This window comes from Centruroides sculpturatus, unplaced genomic scaffold (assembly GCF_000671375.1).
Source record: "Centruroides sculpturatus isolate CEXI.00-Female unplaced genomic scaffold, Cexi_2.0 scaffold431, whole genome shotgun sequence".
In the NCBI taxonomy this organism is placed as follows: Eukaryota; Metazoa; Arthropoda; class Arachnida; order Scorpiones; family Buthidae; genus Centruroides; species Centruroides sculpturatus.
In genome coordinates, this window is record NW_019384619.1 from 586,851 (window position 1) to 597,220 (window position 10,370).

A 10,370-nucleotide genomic window follows, 5' to 3' on the forward strand; every position below is an offset into this window, starting at 1 on the left:
ATATTTGTTGGTTATCTGCATCACTGGAATATTTTGTTTAAAATACATTTATCATTTGCATTCTAAGGTACAGTACACTCTTCCATTGGCATTCTAATTATGAATATTTTGATCACTAATATCAAATTATCAATCAAATTTAAGGACAATTCTTTAAATTTAGGCCTGAAATGGTCCTTTTCAGTTGATGGACAAGTCTCGTCAAGCCAATTTTCCTCTAAAAATCAAAGGACAAATCTGACTCATTCACAATTTTACATGTTATTCTGTATAACTGCATGGCTTAGACTCATTTGGCCAATTGCAGAGACGGGGTTTACGTTAAACAATGTTTAACAAGTTTAACGGCATCTAGACATTGGCTGGCTGAACTGCAGTTTAAAATGCATTGCAAAGATGACTGTCGTCTATTTCTGAACACCGTCTAAACCAGGAGTTGCCAAACATTTTTGATTGTCAACCCCCCACAGCTTTTTGAAACCTCACATCAACCCCCACCAAAAAGTTTGTGTTATAAGCAAAGAAAAAGCTCTTAGTATTTTAATATATATCTTTTAATTTACATTTATACATTTTTTCATTTATTGTACAGTACATATGTTAATAATAATTTTTGTAAATGACAATCAATGAGACAGATAAGCTTGATAATTCTTAGCAAGATTCGGTTTAAAATTTGTAAGTTTTCGTGTTTTCATTGACCCCACCAATAATGTTATATCAACCACTTTGGCAATCCCTGGTCTAAAAGAACCTTGGCAAAACATTGGCTCTTACTTTCTTTGCTGTTACTCCCCTCTTTTATAAGTCATTCAGCCAATCAGGTTTTTCATTTAGGACATCAGAAAAAACTCCGATAAGGTCACAAGCTATATTCTGAAAGCTTCCAGAACATAAATCTTAAGGCCATCAACAATTGTTGTTCGGCAGTTAATTAATCACAATCCTTTTCCATTTTGATGTTTAATTTCATCAACAATAAACGATTTAAAATAGGAACAAATCCAGATTTAGAAAATTTATACCGAATTTGAAATACGTCTTCGGAATAGATTTTTAAGGAATTATTCTGACATTGTATTACTCTCTCCCTTTATAATTGTCATATAATGAATAATTTTAAATATCTTGTTATTATTATTATTATTATTTAAAAACGAATTTGAATAATTTAGAGTGAATTCGAGTAAAAATTATCGTTCGAATAATCTTTTTTGATTTAACATTGTATAATCTCTTTCGGATTTAAATGTATTTTTGTTTCATAAAATCAGTAGTAAAGCTTACTGACGCGTAGAGAGAAAAAAAATTTACACGTGCTAATTTAAAACCACGCGATATCGATTTATATTTGAAACTGATGCACTTAGTCTCTCGGTTGTAATCTAATAAAGATCAAAGCAGAAATTTAACACACTGCCACAATATATTTTCGTTATTTTTATTAAATAAAAGCGTATATTATTTTTTACGCGAAATTTTAAAACGATTAGCGGTAAAAAAAAATAAATTATAAAATATTAACAGCGCCTCCTCTAAATAAATAAACTAAATTTAAAAATTATTATAATATAAGTTAATTTTAAACAATAATAGATTCTATAAAAACATTCTAAATTAATTACACAGAAATCGTATTAGTGGAAAATTAAATAAATGCTAATTTTAAAAATTTCTAGAAATATTTTTTTACGCAAAACCGGAAACGGAAGTAACGTAAATAAAACTGTTAATTTCACGTTTTTGTAGTAATTAGCCATGCTGTGACCAAAACTAGTCCTGAAGGGAGTAACACAAACAGGCGGTTTGCGCAGATGCTATTGACAAAATTCAATTCGCGTTGGGAGAAACAACCCATGCAGAAATCTCCGTGCTCTTCTAATATATATAAGTAGTGCATATTACCGGAAAGGATCGCCTTATCGGTTAGTAACCATGGCTGGAGGTATGTGGTTCATTGTATCGGTTCCTACGGAAAGTTACGAAAAACAATGCATAGATAACGCGGCAAAGAAGAATGATGTTGAAGGATCTTATCAAACTTTGTCGGCCTACACGACGCCGAGCACCGAAACATTTTCCACTGCTTACACTCATTCAGGTGAGTTTCACTCGTGTGTAAACAAAACATGTTGCTATGTTATTCGAATGCCTGTGTTATCGTTTGATAGAAACGTGTCAATGAGATAATTTTAATCTATTTTTCGCTTGATAAATATGGAGAGAATAAGGATTTACAATAACCGGTTATAATACGCATCCACGGGTTTATTTCAAGGTTATAATCTCAGCAGGATCTGATTTTGTCTGACATAAATATACATAATTCATTTCAGATTCATATTTCGCTGGTAATTCGCTTCACGTTAGAGAAACAAAGACAATAAGTTATAATTTTAATCTTGTTTAAACAAATTGATTTAAATAAAATGTAAAATTTGCTATAGTAATGACATTTTTAATGATTAATACTCAACAATTATATATGGACGATGAATAAAAAGTAAATGGTCCGGTAATTTGAAAACAAAAACTTTGAATTATAATAAAAATTAAAGTTGAGTTTTTTGGTGTAATTTTAATTTACTTTTTTAACCATGATTTATAGCATTTTTAATGTCCTTAAAGTCTTGACATAGGTGAAAATACATATTTTCAAGAAGTGGAATTTATTTAAAACATTTTATTCAATAGGAATATTAAATAATGTCTTTGAGATGATTTCCGTTGTTTTCAGAAAAAGAAGTCAAGGTGGCTAAGGTTCGGTGGATGAGACCACTGCACTTGACCACTTCTATGCATGTGGTTGGTAGACGTGAACAATATGACCATCCTTCCTGTACCAGCTTGATTCTTTCCTCTTTCAACAAAGCCGTACTTAATCTGTGGGGGGAAAAATTATAGTTGAGATTTCCCATGTGTCCAGACTTTAGGGACACCATGTGTAATATCAGAAATTTATGTAAATTAATTTGATAGATTGTGGTATGATGAAACACGTTAAAAGAAATTTTTCACATAAAAATTTTGATTCTCCAATTTTAAGAAATATCTATCAGCGGGTTGTTTATAGTGCTGTAGCATCCTCTTAATATTGAAGCAATCAGTTTTGTCACTTTAAAAGAAAAATAAATATAATAATGCATATTGCATGACTTTGATTTGATTAGTTACCTAAAATAATTAAGCACAATCGATAATTAAGTAATGTTCTCTGAAAAATGACGAGATGTGTCTTGGTCCTGTTCAAATTTGCCTTGAGCAACATCCATATTCTCAAAATCTTGGATATACCACTGCTGTTTAACCAAAAGTAACTTCTTTCTAAAAATGATTATAATCTTATTCATTTTAGATGGATTTTCTTGTATTTAATAAAAATCAAATTAAAACTAAAATTTATTTTTTACATGTAGATTATGATTGATAAATACTCATCATTTATAATCTAAAAACAAAAGTGATTTAGAGATACATTAATCATTTAAATGTAGTTCAAATTTATATAAATTCATATCAATAGTAATTACTTTTTTATATTTTTTATTAACTTATAAGTTTTTTATTTACTTAAAAGGGTTTTCTAGTAGGATTGGAAGAAGCTGAAAACAGAATTACTTTTTTATAAAATGATAATGATATGAAAATATTTTTTAATAAACATTATATTTAAAGAGACTTGTCCTGTAACTAGTATACTGATAACTAAAAACAAGCAAGTTACATAATTATTTGGAGTGTGCAATATACAAAGAATTGTATAAAATCAACACAACAAAAATATAATTAATAAATACAATTTAATCAAATTCCACAGAATAAAATTTTACTTAGAAATATTATATAATAATTCTGGAGATATTTATTTATATATTATATTATTTTGAAATACTGAGTAAAAAAAATTGAAGAAAATAAATATTTACATGTTTAAAATTTTAAAAATAAAAATTAGTTTTCAAGTTTTAGATTAAAATATTTTTAGATATAAAATAAAAATAATTATAACAGATTAATTTGCAAAATAAAAGATAAATTTAAAAAGAAAAATAATGAGACAGTTTTTGGATATAATTAGATGATGAAGCAGCAAATATTACAAGTGTTCTAAAATTGATTTAATCTCCTGGTTAAGCTTCTTGATTTGTGTAATATAAAACATTTTATCATATTAATACAAATTAATGTAAAAAGAATTAAAACAATTAAAATGTATTGATTTAGCTTCTGTAAATACTTGTTGTATTTAATTATGAGTATATAATGTATATATTTTAAATGTCCTTACTAAATGAATGAATATAAAAATAAAAGAATGATAAATGTAAAAATGGATAATAATAATTTTTGCTAATATTTCTAGCAAATATTTATTGTTTTTATATTATAATATACAAAATAATTTCAAGCATGCAAAATCCTTGATTTTATACTTTTAAAAATCTTTCCATCTGATTTAAAACTTGTATTATGAAAACAGGTTAAGAAAATAACTGTTGATGAATATATTAATATAAGTGGAATTTATAAAAAAAAATTTATGTTAATTGAAATCAGTTATGTATACATTTTATTTTAAGGAATAAACAAGTTATTTTAATTTATTTATGAATTATAAATTAAATTGAGCTAAATCATTCATTTTAATGTTCTATCAAATTATAACTTATAAAATTTCATTAATCAACCATTATTTTTATTTATTTTTTATCATCATTGTGCAATAATGAAATAAGTAAGTTATCATAAATGACCTTAGAGGTTTATGCACTGATATATATTATTTACAATATGATTTTCTAAGATAACTATACTTAAAATCTCAGTCTTCTAGATTTATGAGGAATTTTTGATACATAGATTTTGAAATTGTTATTTTATATCAGCAAATATTTTAAAATAATTTTATATATATATCAATAATATATATTAGTTTTTTATCTTAAAAATAACTTCATAAATATAGCAGCATAATAGAACATGTCTTGCTTTAAGATATTTTACAAAGTAAAACATCTTTGTTAATATGACACTTATTAATTAAATTATTATTATTATTATTGAGTTTGGTAGTTGTCTTGCACTTAAGGAGATTTTTTGTTATCCTTTTGCATCATTTTTTTTAGGTCTAGCAGTATTGTGCATTCAATAAATAGTGTTAATATGCAGTGCTTTCAACTATCCACTTTTTATGTGGACAATTAGCTTTTCAAGAGTGTTTACTTGTATGTCTGCTATGTTCAGCATTTGTCTGCTTCCAAAAATCATTAGTCTTTTAAAACATTGTTTTGTTTTATACTTTGTTTTAATAAAAATTTTTTGTGGAAATTGGATGATTTGTTCCCAAATGTCTTTAAGAGCTGAAGTCTGAAAAAGTTTTGCTACAAATTATACAAAATGACAGATATTTTCCATTAACTTCCTTATTTTGAGAATTCATATTTTAAAAATTTTGCCAAATATCAAATATTTCCTTTCTTTTTTTTTTACAATTGTTGTTGTTGGATAATTTATTTTTGTCATGTATTAGAACAGCGATTCCCAACCTGTGGTACGCGTACCCCTAGGGGTACGCGATAGGTTCTTTAGGGGTACAGAAAAAAGTTAGTTATTATGGCAGAAAAAATAATATATTATGTATCACAAAGTAATAGTATTAAAAAATTATTAGATAAAAAATGTTCCTTGCAACAATCACAACTTTATTATACATTTTTTCTTTTAGGTTTTTTTTTCTTTAATTTAAAGTTACAATATGTAAAATTAACAATACGGCTACTCACTAAATTTCTTAAATGAGGGGTACAATCTAGAGATTATGACATGTCACGGGGTACAATCTAGAGATATAGGTACATGTCACGGAGTACGCTAATGAAAAAAGGTTGGGAACCACTGTATTAGAAGAAGACATTAAACACACACAAATTCATTAATCTTATTTTTTGTTGGGCTGCAATTCTAAAAAATTGTAGGCTTGTAAATTTTCACTGTCGTCCGTCCATCCATTTGTCTTTTATTAATCTCAAGAATGGAGTTAGATAGATAAAATCTGAGACCAGATATGGAAACTTTAGTGGTAGGAGGCCCTGATTAACTATATATGAACTTCCAATGCAAACTGGATGTCACGTTATTTTAATTAAAAAATTGTCTTCTGAAAGCAGTTAATAGATGACTGACACAACTCTATTGTTAAAGGAAAGGTATGATGTACAGGGGAAAACAACTACTATTTTGAGTTAAAGCATATATTTTAAATTAAATAAATTAAAAACATGATTAAAAATTGCAGTCTAGCATCGTGACGATGTCACAATAAATAATTGCTTGTTGATTATCAATCTTTCTCAATCAAGTGTTTCGTTATTTTATAAACATTACCGTGTTTCCCCGAAAATAAGACATCCGCAGAAAATAAGACCTAGCACAGATTTTGCTGAATTGCGAAATATAAGACCTCCCCCTGAAAGTAAGACCTAGCGAAGTTTTTTTTTTAGTCGTAACGGTCATCGACAGATGGTTGAAAGTAGCCGTTGGCTTTTTGAAAGTACAGCCACTGATTGGTCAGCAGACAATTATGCCACACGGCATGATTTGCATAAGACTATGGCTTGGGAATCACAGATTTGCATAGTGCTACGGTTCAGTAAGCACTAATTGGTCATCGAGTCCGATGTTGACGCTATAAAAAAGCGACAGTTCGACACACCTGATATACGTCATTCTCGTCTAAGTTCGACTTGGGAATTTTTTTGTTCAATAATAAATGTGAATTCTTCTTCCTGGAAAAAATAAGACATTCCCTGAAAATAAGACCTAGCGCATTTTTCAGAGCAAAAATTAATATAAGACACTGTCTTATTTTCGGGGAAACACGGTACGTGTGTTTATCAGGATGGTCGAGAAGTCTACTATCATGTGTGAGTGTAAAAGATCTCTGAGACAGGCTTTCCATCATTAACCTGTTTAAAAAATTATAAAAGTTTTTCTTATGGCAATGTCAAAAATTTCTTATAGTAAGTCATAACACATAATGAGTGGGAACCAAGTCCTCACAAAAAGTCCAAATGTTCTGTCTGTCATTTTTCTTTGGTCCGTGATCATGACGAGAAGATTGACAGCCCCGGGTGCACGGCACAGCTTCAAGTGATGTCTTCCAGTGAATAGGTGGACCTGGCCAAATCAAGCTGCCATGGGAGAGCAAAAGTAAATCCCAGTATGTCGAAAAATCTTTTAATGATGATCTGCAGGATCAATAAATTCCTGGAGTGGAGCATTATGAACCAAGAATGTCATGTCCTTGAATTGCACATTTTTATACATTTCATCCCAATTCTACCTTTTGATTGGCCTCCCATTGTTACCTGGTGACAATTCGAAACCTTTCGAAGGGTGTGGGAAAGATCAACTTTGCAAGTAAACACGATTCCTCTCTAACTGTGTTTCCCATACAATTCATCTTTTGTTTTAAATTTTATATAAAAAAACTTTCTTTAAATGAGCCTTTAAATCTTATTTTATTTATTTCTGTAAGCCGAGATCCTTAATATTTTGTTTGATTGTCAACATTCGGATCTTAAAGTTTGATTTCTGTCCAGGACCTCACACTATTTACAATGCACTTTTCAGATTATTCATATAAGTGCTGGAAAGTGCTGCAAAACTCCTCCTTTGGTATTGCCTTCAGCAGAGTCATCATATTTGCCTCTGTCTGAAATGATTGAAAATCTTTTGCTTTTCATTGATAATTTCAATCATAGTAACAAAAAGAAGTCAGCTAGAATCAAATTGGATGAGTAAGATGGATAAAGTAGTTTACCTCAGCAGTCCCATGCTTAACTAGAAACTCCTTCATTACTGCAATTGTATGAGGCTATGTGTTGTTAAGAAGGAAAGTGTAAAGTGTGTGCAAAGTGTAGCTGGAGTTTCCAAATGTGAAGTAGCAATTGTCTCATAACTTCAAGGTAGGATTGGACATTTTCAGTTTGTTCTTCTGGAATAAATGACAACTGTCTTCTACAGTTGCTGCTCTTATACATCTCACAGCCATATCAAATTCCAACTGGTCCATAACAAGTTCTGACTAGGTCACTTACTAGTTGGACTGCAGCTTGCAAGTTCTATCAACAGAATTGCATTCATTGAACTTATTTGTCACAATTTTGCATGGTGATTGCAAAATGATTAAAAAGAACAAATAGATGCAATAAAATTAAAATAGATTATTAAATATGGTATAAAATTAATATCAATTGTTAATTATTATATTTTATGTATAATAATAATAATTTTATTTATACTAACTTATAGTAACTTTTTGATTATAAACAAATTATAATTTATTTATAATTAATTAATATTTTACTATATAAAGATTATATACAATCACGAAACCAAAATTTAATATTTTATTTAATGTAATAAATAGTACTTAATAATACAGTGTTTCAAAGCATTGGGAATATAGTAATTAGCTGAAGCTATTTCTGTAACTTCAGCTAATTAGAGTTGAATATAAATATTATATTAATGTATCAGAAAAAACAAGCATAATTATATCTTTTATATATATATGATAGGTAAATTGGAAAATCTGGCTCACTGTAAAGGGTGCTGTCATTTTACAATGAACTTGGCAAATTGGAAAATCATCTATTTGCTATTCAGCCTGACATTTCTTAGATGTTTTGCAGTCAGCCTGTAAAGTATTGGCCTTTTAGCAGAAAGGGAACAAAAGAAGCACTGACTTTGTCAATTGAACCCAAGTGTGGTCAGACGATAGACCATTTGCCATATGGTAAACTACTAAAAAAAAATGTAAACAATTGACAGATGTAAGCTTGACTCTCGTCAGATGACGGAGGACCTGAGTATAAGCTGTTCAGGCAAGAAAGGGTTATGATTGGTCAGAAGTCCTTGTCCAAAAAATCCTTAAATTGCGGGATGAACAGGAGAGGGAAGAGAGAAGGGCAAGAGACTGGTGCATGGTAGTCTCAGGCACTTGGGAAGTCCGCTGAGTGTAGAGAGAGTGTTCTCCTCTGGTAAACATCTCAGGGACTGGTTAGTGTGGAAATTGGACTGACCATGCAGTTGAGCCAACTCCACAAGCTGACTGAGGCCTCTCCAAAGTTTAATAGTTCCTGGAAGCCAATCTAGTATGTGAGGCACCACGCTTTGTTATCCTGTATATACTATGTTTTTGAACTTGTACACTCTATGTATAGAATTTGTAAATAAACTGTAAATATTGTATAACTTGAGTGTGGAGGTGTGCTTTCCAATGAACCTGGATCACTATATCAAATCGTGATACACATGGAAACCAACTCAATGAGACGGAGTTTGGGAAAGAACTACACTAGACCTTCACTCAGCCCATAGAGCTTTGGACAATTAAGAAAGTGAATTTCAGTTTGTTCAATTAGTCTGATTGATTCTAGGCTTATTGTAATATGCTGAATGCACAAAAAACTTATTAGACAAACAGCAGACAGAAGATTATTATTGTAAAGTAACCTTAAAGCAATTAACATAATACAACATAATAATGATAGAAAAATGAATAATATAATTTAATAATCAAGAATAATGAATAATAATTTTAATTGGAAAAATAATGATTAATTACAGTACAGTATATTTGTGAAATGACAATGAATAATATAGAGTAATAGTGTTATATCGAAAATTAATAATACTGAATTTTTATGAAAATAATATTAAATTGCTAGAAGACTTTTTTGTTAAAAGTTAATTGTTAAAAATGGCATAATTAGGAAAAATAAAAAAATGATTAATTACAGTACAGTATATTTGTGAAATGACAATGAATAATATAGAGTAATAGTGTTATATCGAAAATTAATAATACTGAATTTTTATGAAAATAATATTAAATTGCTAGAAGACTTTTTGTTCAAAGTTAATTGTTAAAAAAATGTATAATAATTATGGAAAATGAAAAATATTGATTTATAGTTTTCACTTGGAATGTGGCTGTCAGCCATGATTGTGTAGATATTTTGTGTATTTTTATTTGAATTAGTTTTAAGTTTCTTTTTATTTCTTTATTCAAAAAATTTCTTCTAGAACTTTCTCTCTTAATTAGCCTTTGATAAGGCTCGATTAAGGCTTAATTGTTTTTTAATGGGATTTTTTTATCAAATTTAATTCATCGTTCTAAAGTTCTAGCGCACGGATTTTCCTTCAGTAAAGTTATTTAAAGCTACTTTCTGATGTCAAAAACGACCTCCAATAGTTTTTTAATTTTTTTAATTAATAGATTTTATTATATATAAATTTAATTAATTAGGGGGGTCGGAAATCGCAATTAAAATCTTAATTTTTTAAAAATATTTAAAATTATA

The 10,370-nt window shown here is 28.8% G+C and overlaps 1 protein-coding gene across 1 annotated transcript in view; it reads left to right on the plus strand.

The window, feature by feature from the left end:
* The first annotated feature begins 1,745 nt into the window (after window positions 1-1,745).
* LOC111625439 overlaps window positions 1,746-10,370 on the plus strand; it is a 15,514-nt gene continuing 6,889 nt past the window's right edge. Inside the window, exon 1 of the mRNA XM_023368584.1 lies at window positions 1,746-2,101. Coding sequence (XP_023224352.1) covers window positions 1,936-2,101 — 166 coding nt within the window. The 5' untranslated portion in view covers window positions 1,746-1,935. The remainder of the gene's footprint in view (window positions 2,102-10,370) is intronic.